This window comes from Nelumbo lutea, chromosome 6 (assembly GCF_056320005.1).
Source record: "Nelumbo lutea isolate HS-2025 chromosome 6, American lotus-T2T, whole genome shotgun sequence".
NCBI classification, from domain to species: Eukaryota; Viridiplantae; Streptophyta; class Magnoliopsida; order Proteales; family Nelumbonaceae; genus Nelumbo; species Nelumbo lutea.
This window is the reverse complement of record NC_142689.1, coordinates 30,520,993-30,536,953: the sequence shown is the minus strand read 5'-3', so window position 1 is coordinate 30,536,953 and position 15,961 is coordinate 30,520,993. Positions and strand designations below refer to the sequence as shown.

Genomic DNA, 15,961 nt, shown 5'->3' with positions numbered 1-15,961 from the left:
CAAGAGCTGGTATCGCCTATTCGCCTTTTATCTCTTACCATGAGAGCATCCTCATTAAAAAACCGCTTTACTAATGTTTCTAAAATTTACAGAGCTAATTTGGCCTATTCTTAGGGTCTGTTTGGTTCAAACAATAATTGGAATCAGCTAGAATGGGATATCATTCCTAAAGAAAGGGGAGGGAATGGCCATTCTTTGAAATGGGAGAATGCCATTCCACCAAGAATGAGAATGGGTTTCCAATTCCACTCAACCAAACAGTAGGAACCGGATATTCATGCGAACCAAAGGGGCCCTCAGTTTGTATCTATCAAATAGAGAGTGTTAAAAGATCTTGGGTGGTCAATGTGTATGGTTTTGTTTTTTCAAAACAAAGAAAAAAACACTTGTCGCATCAGAAAAACCAAAGTCTTTCCTGACGTGTCAAGTTGTTATAAATAGTTATATATTATTAAAAAAAATCATATACATCACAGCAACAATTATACAACGGAAGACTCGATATAACTATAAGGGCCATGTCACGAGAGAGAAACATATGTATAGCCATAAAACAAGTGCAGGGGGACTTCTTCATTGGATTGAAATCATAACTAATCATAATTATGATGTGGTTTCGTTCCACACTATCAAAAAAAAATCATAGTTAAATTATAACTATAATCAACAGATAAATTTATTTACTAATAATAGTTTAGATTGAGAATTAACCCACTAATCCAATCTTCATTTTGGGCCAAGCTAGGAGTAGAATGTCCTTCCAGCATTCTCTCTTCTCTCTTCCTGTGAATGAATTTGGCATTTGGCAAAAATAAAATTGATCAGAGGCATGTCATCAACTGAGGTTCGATCTTCGATGCGATTAAAACCAGAACCAAAAAGAAAAGACAGTCAGCAGCTCAAGATCCTGTTGTCGTTGCCTGTTTGGAGTGTAGGGTTCAAGAATGGAAGCGAAGTCATGATTGCGAAGCGCTCACATGGAAAAGCCCCAAGTGATGCCAGGGGGAAGGCCGGAAGCCCCCCTGGCATTTTTTTTTTTTTTTTGAGTGATGATCACGCGGGGTCACCGTAATCTACACGCGTTCTGCTTTTGTTGGCTGTACCAAAAAAAATTGAAATGATAGCGATGATTGAGCCTGAGCCTGAGAGCCTTTTCCTCTGCACAAACCGTGGAAGCCCTAGCGCCTCTTGGACAATTTTAATAAAATATTGTGTCTCAATTTTCGAGCCAATCAGTTGTCAACACGTTAGGGATCACACAGTTTACTGGATGTGAGCTCGTGTGGATCTTCATCATTGTTCAAGAAAATAGATTTCATGTGAAACTCCTCGGACCAATCAGAGCTCGGCACGACGGCTCACACATCACACCATGGGTTCATCCCGCGTGATCATTCACTCAAAAACAATTTTTTTTGTTCCTTTCCAACCCTTCTGGCCAATAAGAGCTTAACAAGAGGGAATCCCACTATGGGAGCGTTCTCATCCGATCATCCTCTTCGTGACTGAAGGAAACTCTCGCTCTGCATCTTCTACTCCTCTCTCTCTCTCTCTCTCTCTCTCTCTCTCTCTCTCTCCGGCAAAAACCTTAATTGCACGAACAGCACGAGCTGCCGCGGAAAAAGGCGAACCACAGTTCCATTTTTTGCTCGCTCTGGAAAATAGGCAAGAAGACAAGGATGATCTGTTTACTTCCCTGATTTGCGATCTCTGTGAGTCGATTCTTTTGTTATCTTCTGTTTTAAATAATGTCTTCTTTACTTCTTTACATTTCTTACAATGGTTCCAACTTTACCCGTGCATCCCGAACTATATTGACAACAAATATCTGCTGTACAAAGAAAAGCTGCAACCACAGTTTAAATTTCTTATATGAATCTCATCTGCTTAACCGCTAACCCTCCTCATGGATGCAATTACACCCCAACCAAATGCTAAGTGATCCTTTTTTTCTTCCATTAATGTGAAAAGAAGGAGATTACTGGAACCCGTACTGCCATTTAAAACTTCCAGTATAAGAACTGTCAATTATTGGTGATAAATTACATGAAGTTATTGAAAATAATCTTGTTTTCTCAGAAGACGAAATTTCTGCTGGCTATTACAAGAACCCAATTGTCTCTTGAGATATACTAACTTTTTCTTCTTCTTCTTCTTGCCCTCGAATGAATCTATAGAAAGCTGGAAAGTCCACGTTGTTACAAGATAAACAAGATAATAGATTAACAATAAAGACCATCTAAAATTTATACTTATTTGATTGTAGTATTACCCATCTTTTCTTTCTTTTTTTACTTTTTTTTTGTGGTGATGGTACACTGCATTCTGCACAGATACTAATGATAAGGACAATATATTGACAATCTTGGTGTAAAAGGGATTCCTTCTACATAGGAGAGGGTTCTCCCCCAATTCCTTACCCTCTTATTAAATATAATATATTATATTAATGAAAGAAAACAAAGAAAAAGAATGGCGGAAAAAAACAAAATTGAATATGTTTTCAGAACCTCCACTTACTCAACTTCGTTTATAAACTAGATTTTCTAATTCTCATTAAACCAGCTTCCCAACAAGGAAAAAAATTTAAAAAGTAATATGTACTAGTATGCTAATATTTCATAAAAATGAACAAGTGACAAATAACAGTTAATTGAGACTGCCATTAACTAGCAGGTAACATAGTGAACCTCCAAATCCTCAAACATAATTATCGAGGCAATTATGTATTTATGTACTGACCATAGAGTTTGAACATATATCTATTTATGTACTGACCATAGAGTATTTATGTACTGACCATAGAGGCAATTATGACAAATAACCTCTGTCTATCTCTGTAATTTATCTATTTATGTACTGACCATAGAGTTTGAACATATATCATATAACAAAAGACATGAATTTTTGGTCCCCTTTTAACTTAAATAGTTGACTTCAGAACTGGATTCCCGAAAGTCGACATTGTACAAAATTAGTAATCCTTCCTAATGGCAATACTATGTTCCAATACATATATTCCATTTGTCAATAAAGGTTGGAACTTGACAACTCAAAGCATTATTAGGCTGAAAACAAAATGATGTTAGACAAAATTGTTACACAAATATTATATGCATTGGAGACACAAAGAAAGTTAAATGCCATTATTGATTAAGAAACCATGATAATCTTGTTGTTGTTTTTGATGGTGCTTTTACTGAAAAATGGCACTTAAAATGAACTTATATCCATTTTTTGCAGAAGATTACATGATATGGATTTCATTGTAGTGACTATTTTCAGGTGTGTGAAGAGCATCTAAAGGCTTTATTTGAATCCTGCAAGATCCATAACATAAGGTCCCTTTTCCAATTGTAAAGCTACTGAGAATTACTCTTTCCCTGTTCTTGCGGTAGAAAGAAGCAATGGTGTAAATGGGAAGAACTAGAAGAGAACTTGGGGACATTATGTAACTATCTGTTTGAAATGTTTCTGGCCTACTCTCTCTCTCTCTCTCTCTCTCTCTCTCTCTCTCTCTCTAAATGTTTCTATCCTGTTCTTGACCTTTATATGCACAAGCTTCATTTATAGTTGTGGTGTTCAATCTAGAATTGCAGTTACTGGCATGGCACTGGCTGCTGCTTAAAGGCTTGTAATGAAATATTTAGGTGAAAGGGATAAGTTGGTAGATTGTTCTACTTCTGGTTTTAAAATACAATCTTGATTGAAGCAATGCTGCCAATGTAATTCAGTAATCTCTTCTATACTTCACAGGCAATGGAAAACACTAGTCAGAGGATGAATTGGATTTCACAGCCACAGGAAGACAATGAATCCATCTACGACATGGAAGAATTTGAAATTGAAGTTGATGGTTTAGATGAGGAATCTAGCGAAGAAATAGATACACATGATGAAGATGAGGATGGAGATGAAATAGAATGCCCTGAAGGACAGGAAAAAAAGAATGAAGTTGATGATGGAAAACCTCGTGTTGGCATGGTTTTTGAGTCTGAAGAGCATGCTTTTCAATATTATTGCAATTATGCAAGAGAGATGGGATTTAAAGTGAGGAAAGGTGGGGTGCGCAAGTCCAAAAAGAACGATGATGTCATTGGTCGTCGGCTATACTGTTCCAAGGAAGGGTTTCGAGAGGAAAGATTCAAAAAACTTGAAGCTTGCAGGAAAAGGCATAATCCCGAAACGAGAACAGGTTGCCAAGCAAAACTGTTGGTAAATAGAGCTGAGAATGGAACATGGGTTGTCTCTATGTTTGTAGAGAAGCATAATCACAAATTTGAGAGTCCGACTAAACTGAAGGGGGGAGGAAAAGTGGAATTTTTTATGCAATCCTTTTCTGAAGATGCTAGAGGGAGAAAAGATCTTTGCCCTACAGGGAAAGATGCAAGAAACTACTTGGGCACAAAAAGAACGAAAGATTTTGAAATAGGAGATGTGCAAGCTTTGTTGAATTACTTAAGTGATATGCAGTTGGAAAATCCATATTGCTGGTATGCGGTTCAACTTGACTTAAATGGTCAAATAACCAACTTTATTTGGGCTGATGCTAGGTCAAGGATTGATTATGGCTATTTTGGGGATGTGGTATGTTTTGATACATCTTATGGGACAAGTGCATATTCTATTCCCTTTGTTCCAATTTTTGGTGTTAATCATCATCTACAAACTATACTCTTTGGATGTGTATTAGTGTTGGATGAAACTGAAGATTCTCTGGTGTGGGCATTGGAAACATGGATGAAGGCAATGAAGGGATGTCATCCAAAGGTAATTTTCACAAATGAGGATTCAGCTGTTACAAGTGCAATTGTACATGTGCTACCCCATAGCCAACATCGTTTTTGCTTATGGAATATATTTAGAAATGCCAAGAAGCGCTTGAATCATTTGTTTGGATCAGGATGTGATTTTGGCAAAGATTTCTCCTATTGTGTTAGAGGTTGTGAAACAATTGAGGAGTTTGAATTGGGTTGGAAATTCTTACTTACCAAGTATAATCTTCAAGATAATGAATGGATGAAGAAACTATATTTTAAGCGTCAACAATGGGTGCCGGTTTTCTCATGTGATTTATTTTGTGGGGATATGTTGACAACTCAACGCAGTAAAAGAGTAAGGAAGTTTTTCAAAGGACATCTTAGCCGAGATATGTCATTAGAAGACTTTGCCAGGGGTGTTGAAAAGGCAGTCATTAGTTGGCGTAAAAAGGAAACTGAGGTTGATTCTCACATGAATCAAGTACATCCATCTTTTGTAGTACGCATGTATATTGGGGAAGAAGCGGCTAAGATCTACACAGCAGCAGTGTTTTTAGAGTTCCAAAAAGAGTTAATTAGTAGTTTACGCTACATGTGTGAAAAAATTGAAGATGATGGAACCGTGTCCATATACAAGTTGTGGATGTTAGAAAGAAAAAATAGGCAATACATTGTCAAATTTAGTTCACGTAACATCTGTGCAAACTGTAGTTGCCAAAAGTTTGAATCTATGGGCTTTTTATGTAGGCACATCTTAAAGGTATTCTTTGTAACTAATGTTCACTATATTCCACCACAATACATTTTAAATCGGTGGACAAAAGATGCAAAATGTGGAGCAGTAGTCTATCAAAAGGGAGAACAACTGCAAGTGGGCAGCCAGGTGCGCTACAGTAATCTTTGTCATCAAGCAATTAATGTTGCAATCAAGGGAGCTTCATCCAAAGAAATCTATAAAGTTGCAAAGTTCTCTCTACAAAGAGCCCAAAGTGAGGTGGAAAATGCAATGAGAAGGCAGGCCACTGAAAGCATTGGAAGTAATAAAAATGATAATGTAACAACAGAGAAGGTAGTAGACCCTTTTGCTTTTCTTTTTCATTCTTTTAAGGTTGTAAGCTCCATTTTTAGATTTCACTTCAATAATGAGAATATTAAGTTCCACATAGGGAATTTTGTTTACTGTCGTTTTCCGGTTCATCCATGTTCTATTTTGATGATGCCTTTATTACAGGAAACCCATACACGAGGAGAGTGCCTATCTTTGTTACCTTACACATTTTGTCAACAACAACCTCCTAGCAGCATCAATGTTGATCTTAATGACCTTACTCAGGTAAGGGCTTGAATTAATTTTCCTGATTATGTGAATATAAGTAAATAACTAATAAACTGAATGGGGTGCTATTTATTTTAAAAGCATGATGCATTGGCACCACTAAGCGAACAATCATGAAGAAGTTTTGGAGTTTATAACATCTATTTAGGTATGTAATGTATGGTAAGGATGAAATTCTCTTAATTAGGATTTATCTCTGACTTCTCTGTTGCAATGTTTAATTCATTTGACTCCATACTTTCCTTTTTTTTCTTGGGGATTTAGGTGGGCATTCTTAACACTTCCCTAGCATCAATAAGCTGTAAAAATAAAAAAGGAGCTGAGAGACTAGAACACTACTCATGAAACTTGAGGAAATGAAGTATCCATTGATCTCTTGTTAGATGTGAAGAATCCGCTCCTAACTTTCTCATCATATTATGAGTGTCTTTAAGAAAGGGATGGGAAGGATATAGGAGCTCTAGAAGACTAGAACCAAATGCTGGCCTGCTGATCTGTTTGGCAAAGTTCATTGTGTTTTTCACCCTAAGTTCCTTACAGATTTGTTCCTTTCTATTTAAATCTGTACAAGTCCTAAGAGTGTTAATATTAGAGAAGGTGCCCAAGGTTTGGAAGATTTGAAGTTTTTCCCCCACAACATTAGTTAAACAAGCCAAAATTATTGATGTACCAAAAGGTCTTGAAAAGCAAAGAGAACTTCTATGGCGAGCTCATATGTTGCCCCATCATGTTGTTCTCTCGGTGGCAGGTATGATTTTGTATGTAAACATATGAATCATGTAGACAGATTCTTCAGATAGATATATTATTCCATTTCCATATGCAGGGGCCTGAAACTGTCTTGCTTGAAGACAAATCAATATGTGCCTCCATAATAAGAAGGGCTAGAGATCAGAAAGCAAAGTATAAATTTCCCTTCGATCTGGCAATCATTATAACTCATTACAATTGGAAAATTTGCAATGGATTGGGCTAAGACGATCCCATATTTGTCAAGTGGGGAAGTGAGACAAGGTGTCAACATAACATTGTGCCACCTCTACTAAACTCTGTTGCCCGGCTATTGCTAATCATAACATGGAACATGTTTCTAGCCTGGTGATAACATTTATTGAAAAAATAATGACAAAATGAACTTTTATAGGGAAATCTGAAAATTGAAAAGATTGTATGTAATAAACTAATGAAATACAGTATGAAGATTTCTCATTATATTTCATTCAACATTTAGGCCATGTTTGGTTTGAAGGAAAAAGTAGGAAAAGGAAGGGAAATACAGGGAAATTAGTACAAGATTTGTAAAGGTTTCCCTACTTTTCCCTTCCTTTCTCTACATTCTCCTTCAAACCAAACATGGCCTTAATGATGCTAACAAATGCATTTGGGAACAATTGCTTTGAGAAGTCTGAGAAGACCCAGTAAGCTTATAAGACCCACAAGTTCCTCTGTTCACCCTCTGTTTATGTGGAAAGTTCAAGCCCAAAAACCCTTGCCAAGTGTCAAGAATATAAGCCCATTTTTGAGCATTCATCAGACTGAATAACAAAAGTTTTTGTTTTTTTAGGTGACTAGAGCCATTCATCAAAACTCCGAATATCCTCCAATACACGGTGAAGCATAGGGGTGACAGAGATTGGGTGACCAACTGACCAAATGGCAAATCTAGATAGGTTAGTTACTTTCTTCCAAACCAAAACATATTTAACGTGACACTTTTTTTAAATTGCAATCAACAAAAATAGCATTACACTTTCTGAAATTTTAAATGATTACCAAGAACATCTCTACTCAAAATTCCTTCTAACACGGCCAGTGGTAAAGAAGAAGCTTGAAGCTGAGATTGGCACTAGGCATTTGTAAATACCTTCTCACGAGTAGTTGATCAACCCATTTCCTTCCAACATAAGTGACTTTCCCTTCCTTTTCTTTCAAACCAAACACAATCTAAGGGAGCCATCAGATTTGTGGGGTCCAGTGACCATTCATTAGCAGCATCTACCATCTAGTAAGAATTTAAGATGATGACATGAAGGAACATGATGCCATAAAACGGGTTTAACACTTAACAGCATATCATGGTACGCAGCTGAGTTCTGATGTAGAAGCCTGTTGTGTGTTACCATTTTATCACTCCCTAAACAGGCTAGAGCAATAATATTTAATTTTTCTTTCAAGTGCATCAAACAGAAACACCACACGTGTTGAACATTTTTCTCATTGTACGCATTGTCTTACCCTAGATGCTTGTATCCTCTTTTTCTTAGGGAGACCAGATTTGATTTAGAGAGAAGCTTTATTTTTAAGAGGAATTTTCCCTTCTTACATTTTATTTTCTGCAAACTAATGGCTATTTCCCGCCGTTTTAAGCTGCAATTCATTAACCTATCATCAATCAGCTAATTCCATTTTCTTTCGTCCCACCTGGATATTGGGATCAGCAAGATGATAGTAAAAGTATCGAATGATAGATGTGCGTGAAAACTGAAAACGTCACATGCCCTCTTAAAGTTTGATGCCAGAACAGATAAAATTCCAGATGACCAAATATTCTTTTATTTTGGCAACCCAGTGCAGAGGGGCTTCATGCGCTCTCCCCTCCAATGGCGAGTTTCATCCTAACATATCATGTCATGTGACTTAAGCCATTTTCATGGTTTTTTTTTCCTTTTCTTTTAAATCAAAGAATAAAATGCTTTCAATTGCCTAACGTTACTTAGGCAATGATCCATTTAATTGTAAGTTTGTAACAATGGAGGTCAGCATTTTTCCTGTCCTAAGCTTTCGCCATTACCAATGGCAAGTTCTAACTTTTTCATTGACATTATGGTTCTCATTTATCCTCTACAAATTTTCACTGCCAGATAGTTCTAAGTTCCTAATCTTTTTAGGCCATGTTTGGGAGTGCTTAAAAATGAGTACTTATTTGGGCGTGAATCACACCGTTAAGCACTTATTAGTGTTTGGAAAATAAGGGCTTATATTTTTAATTGTTCATACAACAAGGGTTTATATTTTAAAAATAAGGGCTTCCCTATATTTTAAGCCAAAATTTCTAGTTTTTTTTTTTTTTAATTGCTCATACAATAAACACTTATTCAATTTTTTTCTCCCATAATTGTCCCCAGTGAATTTTAGAATACCATTTATAATCCTTTTACAAAAACAAGTTTACAAAGGCACTTTTATAAATGTAATTTTATGAAAATTACTTTTGCAAAAGCAAAGTATTTTACAAAAGTACTTTAATGAAAGAATTTCTATAAAATTGCTTTTATAAAAGTAATTTTATGAAAGCACTTCTACAAAAATATTTTTACGAAAACACTTCCATAAAAGCACTTTTACGAAAGTACTTTTATAAAAACATTTTTTATAAAAACACTTTTATAAAAGCACTCTTACAAAAACACTTATAAAATATTTTATAAAAGTGCTTTTATCAAAATACTTTTATGAAAGCACTTTTGTAAAAGTACTTTTATAAAATCACTTGTCTCATAGTAATTTTATTCATTCACTTTGGATTGGATGCCTTAAAATTTTGAAAGAAAATGAAGGACAAAAAAGTCACAATTGCTTATTTAAGTGCTTATTGGAATAAAAGACAACCAAACAACTAATATAAAATAAGTGCTTATTTTTTAAAATAAACACTTGAAAAAGTTGGGTGCCAAATACAAATAAGTGCTTATTCGAATAGGCACTTGTTTTTAAGCACATTTTTAACATAATCACTCCCAAACATGGCCTTAGATCATCAATTTGTAGAATCAATAACTCTACACGAGCAACATTGAGTATGGTCACATAAGTGGATGAAGCCATTAACTCATCTTAAATTTTGTTAACTAAAATAGAAAGCAATAAGCCATTCGGCTCAGCCACTTCAGCTGTTAAACATAAGTGGATGAAGCAAGTCTTGTTCCTATTGCTGTTTTAATTTTACATGGACAAATCCAGCAGCAATAGTTGATATATTACAAGGAAAAAACGAAACAAAGTGCAAAGAAAGCGCAGATCTCTTCCATCACTCCCACTCCTCCCCATTTTAAGCAATGAAAACAACAAGAAAACTTCGGCTCAGCCACTTCAGCTGTTGAACATAAGTGGATGAAGCAAGTCTTGTTCCTATTGCTGTTTTAATTTTACATGGACAAATCCAGCAGCAATAGTTGATATATTACAAGGAAAAAACGAAACAAAGTGCAAAGAAAGCGCAGATCTCTTCCATCACTCCCACTCCTCCCCATTTTAAGCAATGAAAACAACAAGAAAACTTTCAAAACAAATTATTAAAAAGAAACAAAATCATGTTTATTGACACAAAGATCGTCTTAATCACCCTTGGACATAAATTCCCACCTTATGAAATCTAATTTGATTTGTTAGTAGAAGCACTCAGATCAGGCCCAAGGCAGCCTAGCCTCGCAATCTGCTTGGATTGGATCAGACATCAGGAGCCAAGGTGTTCATGGGGCAATAACGTATTCCAGATTCACTGTTCTTTGTGAATACCTCAAAGCTTCCTGCAGTGAAGGTCTGGTTAGGGTTAAATGAGATTAATCTCTGTGAGTGTGAATATGCACAGTACTCTACTTCATATACAGCTGTGTTCTCCAGGAATGCTGAAATTGAAACCCCAACTCCTTCACCTGTATCCATCCGTGAAAAGCTTCAGTATTTGTTACAAATCCAAAAACCAACATGTATCTAGGCATCTTGCACTAGAATAGCATTTTTCAATCCGTTGAATGATTGCAAGCTTATGGTGCGTTTATGATCAAAATGTAATTGAAATTGAAATTCAATAAACTCAAGGTTAGAACATAAGGCTCACCGTGTGTGACAAGCAACAAATTTTCAGTAGGAAATTTGTCAGCAAGTGCACGAATAACATTTTCATATCTGAACCTCGCATCCGTCACTGACTCCTCCCATTTTGGCAACTGCAACTCCTCATTCACATCTTATGTTAACACTTAGTACAAAGAACAGTCATGCATAAACACACAGAAAGTGTGTTTGCATCTATCCTTCTACATGCAAGAAATTCATGCTAAAAAACGAAATGAACAAAATGAAGTAAATACCTGTTGGTACACACGCTCTACTGAGCGATCCACCGTCCCGGTCGGTAACATCTCTTCAAGCTCTGGTATGTTAAAACCAAAATCTCCATCTTTAGGAGCAAAGGCAGGTCTTATAGCAGCCTTACCTATGATTTCACACAACCCGTACTCAATTGAGACCTACAGAACGCAAGAAAAGTTTAAGTTCTCAATGGAGCATATTTCAAAATATGTTAGTTAGTGTGGTAAAAGCCATATATAATTGATGTGCAAAACTGAACTCTGCTAGGCAGGTACCAAGTGCCACATTGTGATGAAGGTCCACAAGTTTTTTCAAGATCGGATCATATTCTTCCAACTAAGGATGGTGCAATGCAAAAGTACAATCTCCTTATCTATATCTATATTAGAAAGAGGAAAAAGGGGAGGTGAAGGGCCCTCTCACCACAGAACTCACATGGACCTCCTTCTCCCCTCATTTCTCACACATGTGGTTATTTATTGTTAAATTAAATTATTAAAAGGAACTCTCTCTCTCTCTCTCTCTCTCTCTCTCTCTCTCCAATAGTAATGTTCGTAACATATCTTCTCTCCCATTAATTCCTTCTCTTCTTAAATATCTCTTAAACCTTTGGCTCTCGCTAATAAAGTAAGAGTACACATTTAATAGATTAGGCTAGGTTAAGGGTCAAACCAAGACCAACCCTAAATATGGACCTAAACTGATGTTAAAATTTAAAACCCAAATTTGTCAACCGGGATAACTAAAACTAAGGCTGCCTTGGATTGGGAGTTTGACAAATTTTCAACGGACCAGAACCCTAATCCAAATCCAATGTAGCTGAATTTTTTCCAATTGGGCAACCCTGACTTGCAGCCCAAAGATGACTACAACTTGGGCTGTGAGTTTAACAAATTTCTGTTGAGCCTAACCTTGATCCAACCCTGATATAGTTGAAAATTTTCAAATGGGCAACCTTGACTTGCAACCCTAAACCCAAAACTAACAAAATTTTTATTTAACCCCATGCATTGCACGGGTTTACTTGCTAGTTATCTGTTACAGAAGGTACTTGGTGCAGTGGGAAAAAAAATCAGGCTAACAAAAGCATGAGAAATGGATTGTCCTTATCCAGTTCACCCCTCCCAAGAACTTGGAGGAAATATTGGCTCCTACCATCAGACTTAGGAGGACATTTGTCTGATCAAATGCATTTTACACTTAAATTTTAGTATTTAAGGGTTTAGGGCTTAGGGTTTAAGGTTTAAGATTTAGGATCTACATATAAAAATCAAGAGGTTGTTGGACGCTTTCATCCAACCATGGTAGAGACGAACTAAATCCCAAGACCTTGTATGGTTGGGACTTGGGACCATCATTGGGTAATTTCCCTTTATATATCATCTGCTGCAATAATGGCAACCCATGAGCCAAGCTCCAGCTTGCAGACTTGATCCATTGATAACCAAAGAATTCAGCAGAAACTACAGATAGGGTCAATTTCAAAGCCAGAAATAAGATCCAAGCGTTGAGTCATGAAGAACAACTAATATTTTATTCATAATCAGGTTGCCAATTCTATGCTACCAATAATGTTTCCTAGAAGCTAAAATCACATAAAACCAAATAATGAGTGAACAAGCCATGTCTTTTGTCTAGCTGCTTGACAAGTGAAACTACACTGCCATCTCCCTCTGCCAATGCACTTCTTCTGGTTGATTGAACTAAAGGAATTGCTGATTTTACTTCCAATTAGGACCCTTGAATCAAATTAGAAGATATTGAGATCAGAACGGCATGAGTGAATGCACTGTTCACAGTGCACACATAATATTGTGAAGTAAAATCTTTCATTATAGATACTTGATGCCTCTACTCAAAGGATATCCTCTTCTCTCTATGCATCTGACCTCTCCATGAGGAGTATAAGAAAGTTGAATCAAATTCTACTTAGTGTTCTACTAATTCTTCACTATCTGCTAATAATAGTGTGTCTATTCAAATAGCAAAAAATGAGATCATTCAATTTACAGAGAAACACACAGACCCACTAATCAGTATTACGCAGATTTAGTCGACTACCAACAAATGATTCAATTAGGAAGAAAACGAAAAAAAAAAAAAAAAAGAATGAGATGATGCTGATCTGACCTTGAGCTTGGAGGGATTTATAGCTACTTTTTCGGAGTTCATATTGGTGGGGTCATCCTGAACGGCGCAGAGAGCAGAGACGACCTGCGAAGCGGTTTGGATGCAGCGGAGGAAAGGCGAAACGAACACTCTGTGAATCCGGAAACCAAGCTTGTCACGAAGCTCCCTCCCGGTGCAGAAAGCTCGGACTTTGCCGGCTACCGTGAGTGGTGGGTCCCAGGGGCGCGCCGCCGTGGTGACCCACAAGGGCTCTGCGTTGTCAATCCGGTCACCGTGCCGCATCACGATCACGCTTTGTCGAAACCGTTGATGGGCATGGTCTATGCTTTCCGAGGATTGATGCATCAAGGATGTGGAACGTTTCAGGGCGAGGGCGAGACGGCGAGAGAATGAGACAGAGAGCGACGCTAGACGATTATTCATGGGACGACAGCGGATTCATGGAGAGAGAGGGGCGACGTGTGCCGTGGTTTTTATACGCGGAAAGTTGTGAGATTTCGTTGTTTCAGGTATCAGTCAACTCGGCTGACAAGGAACAAGGTTCGCTCCGACTCGGAATCATTTCGGACTTTTCCAAGTCAATGGTCAATACGACGTGTTAAAGGAACAAACGTGAAGTGGATTTTTGGACGACATGCTATGGCTTATTGTGATGGCTCCACTTGGATTACTGGGGAAAACACAATACACCACGTCAGCTCCAGGTCCCACATTTTTGGTCGACATGGCTTATCGTGATTGACCCGTTGTCATCTCTTCTCATAGAGCTTCGGACTCGCTCACAGATGGGCTCGTTATGTTCTGGGTTCCTGCTGAGAGAGAAAATGACAGAATTGTGTGTTATGTTAGGACAACTTGGGTCTTGGGGTGCAAGTCGGACCGTGTTAGATCGGGTTGAAGTTAATCCTATTTTAATTTTGTTTGTTTTCGGTTGGGTTCGGCTCCGGTTGTTAGGGGTGTAAACGGATTGAATTTGAATTGAATCACATGATATCTGAATTTGAATATATATCTGAATTTAACGTCAATGTTAGAATTCAAGATCGATTGAATATTTGAATATTCGATTCAATTTAATTTGAATTTTATGGACTAATTATTTTTGATAATTAACAAATATATAAAATAGATGTTTTATTTATATAAAATATATAAGTTATTTATATAATTTAATTATTATATCAATTAATTATATAAAATATTTAAATATTTTATATATTATTATATATAAAAATTACATAATTGATTGAATTTGAATATTTGTCGAATCAAATCAGATCATATTTGTATTTGATTCAATTGCTTAAATGATATGAATAAGATATCAAAATTCAGCCAATTATAACATTGGAATTATCTGAATTTGATTTAATTATGTGGAATCTAGAATTCAAAATAGGCTTTTCAAATACAATTGACACTCTCATTAGTTAATTGTCAACAAATTGACTTTAGGGTAGGGCCCAACTAATCTAGACCACCTACCAACATCATCTGACACCACACATCTATAAATGGTGAGTCCCACTTTTTTGTGTGGTGTCAGATCAAGTGGGTAGTGTATTGGAACGTGTTTTGTTGGGAGAAGACCTCGACTCAAGTGGTGTACATTGTACCATGTACACCAGGATATGCCAATCCACGATGTAACAAGTGTTCCGAGATTTCAAACACGTGTGATTAACCAATCAGTCTCGAAAGGTGGGGACCCTCCTTATAAATGGATATGCATTTACTCATTTACCCCAAAGCATTTTATTTCATTATTCACCTTTCACACCTTAAACTCACTTATTCACCTCATCCTGAGTTGACATTTGGAGTGCTCACCCCATGTAATGTTTTAAAAAACGACCTGAAACCGGAATTGTTATAGCTACCGGTTTATAGGTTTGACGGTTCAACCATTCACACCGAATGGATGATTCATTCTAACAAAATATATTAAAAAATAAAAAATAATTAAAATTTAAAAATGGTCAAAATTGTTGAATAAGTTGAACGGGTTGACATTTTGACTGCCCGAGTCAATAGTTCATTAACCGATTCAACGGTTTTTGGCCAAGGATTGGGTTTGGGATAAAATAGAACTAATTGTCTAGACGATTCTCGGGCGTAACGGTCCGATTGTTGGGTCAATAACAGTTTAAAAACCATGACCCCAAGGACTCTAACAAAGTGTTTGTGATTATAACAAGGTGTACACGGGAGATCTTTCTCATTGGTGAATTTAAATGCCATCAAAAAGGTTAGAGGCTAGTTAGGCATTAGTTAAGTATAAAAATATTTTGAGCTCAGCAATGAAAAATTGCTTTTCTAATTTGAGCTTTGGCATTAATGAAGTTGCTCGATAGTCTAATGTTGCATTCTCTGCTTCTTCGACAAGTTGGGAGGAGGTCATGTGGGTCTTGCGACTCATGGTAAATATAAATGTATTTTTCATTAGTTATCATTTACTCAAGAAAGTAATACCTTTCTTCGTAGTGGATAAATTACTTTTCCACCTAAGATGGAAAAATGTTAAAACACCAAGAACAAATAGAATACTTTGCTCCTTATAAAAATAGAATATATGAATAAAATGATAAATTGCGCAACTTATTTGGATATATTTGATGATTAAAAAACACAAGTAAATGCATTT

General features: G+C 36.6%; 2 protein-coding genes across 11 annotated transcripts in view; one reads left to right on the top strand and one right to left on the bottom strand.

The window, feature by feature from the left end:
- The window catches only part of LOC148848308 (protein FAR1-RELATED SEQUENCE 5-like), a 30,208-nt gene extending 23,291 nt beyond the window's left edge, over positions 1-6,917 (top strand). The window contains exons 1-6 of one of the 10 annotated variants that reach the window (XM_088952164.1): positions 556-1,712; positions 3,286-3,341; positions 3,757-5,829; positions 5,992-6,093; positions 6,178-6,244; positions 6,361-6,917. In XM_088952164.1, coding sequence (XP_088808290.1) covers positions 3,760-5,829; positions 5,992-6,093; positions 6,178-6,213 — 2,208 coding nt within the window. In that variant the 5' untranslated portion in view covers positions 556-1,712; positions 3,286-3,341; positions 3,757-3,759 and the 3' untranslated portion in view covers positions 6,214-6,244; positions 6,361-6,917. Of the gene's footprint in view, positions 1-555; positions 1,713-3,272; positions 5,830-5,991; positions 6,094-6,177; positions 6,259-6,360 lie in introns of those variants that run through there. The other 9 variants (XM_088952163.1, XM_088952160.1, XM_088952165.1 and 6 more) reach the window with 9 other exon arrangements.
- Positions 6,918-9,912: 2,995 nt separating this feature from the next.
- Positions 9,913-13,819, bottom strand: LOC148848307 (uncharacterized). The gene is made up of 4 exons (XM_088948023.1): positions 13,318-13,819; positions 11,187-11,345; positions 10,934-11,042; positions 9,913-10,748 (listed from the first exon to the last, which is right to left on the bottom strand). Exons 1-4 carry the CDS (start codon positions 13,738-13,740, stop codon positions 10,543-10,545), a joined length of 897 nt encoding a protein of 298 aa, XP_088804149.1. The 5' UTR covers positions 13,741-13,819; the 3' UTR covers positions 9,913-10,542.
- Positions 13,820-15,961: the final 2,142 nt, after the last annotated feature.

Excerpts from the sequence above, each read along its gene's own strand:
- LOC148848307 (XM_088948023.1), bottom strand. The coding sequence starts at position 13,740 with ATGAATAATCGTCTAGCGTCGCTCTCTGTCTCATTCTCTCGCCGTCTC. Across the intron at positions 11,346-13,317 it reads TAAATCCCTCCAAGCTCAAG|GTCTCAATTGAGTACGGGTT; the intron begins GTCAGATCAGCA and ends TGCGTTCTGTAG. Across the intron at positions 10,749-10,933 it reads TTTGTTGCTTGTCACACACG|GTGAAGGAGTTGGGGTTTCA; the intron begins GTGAGCCTTATG and ends GGATGGATACAG.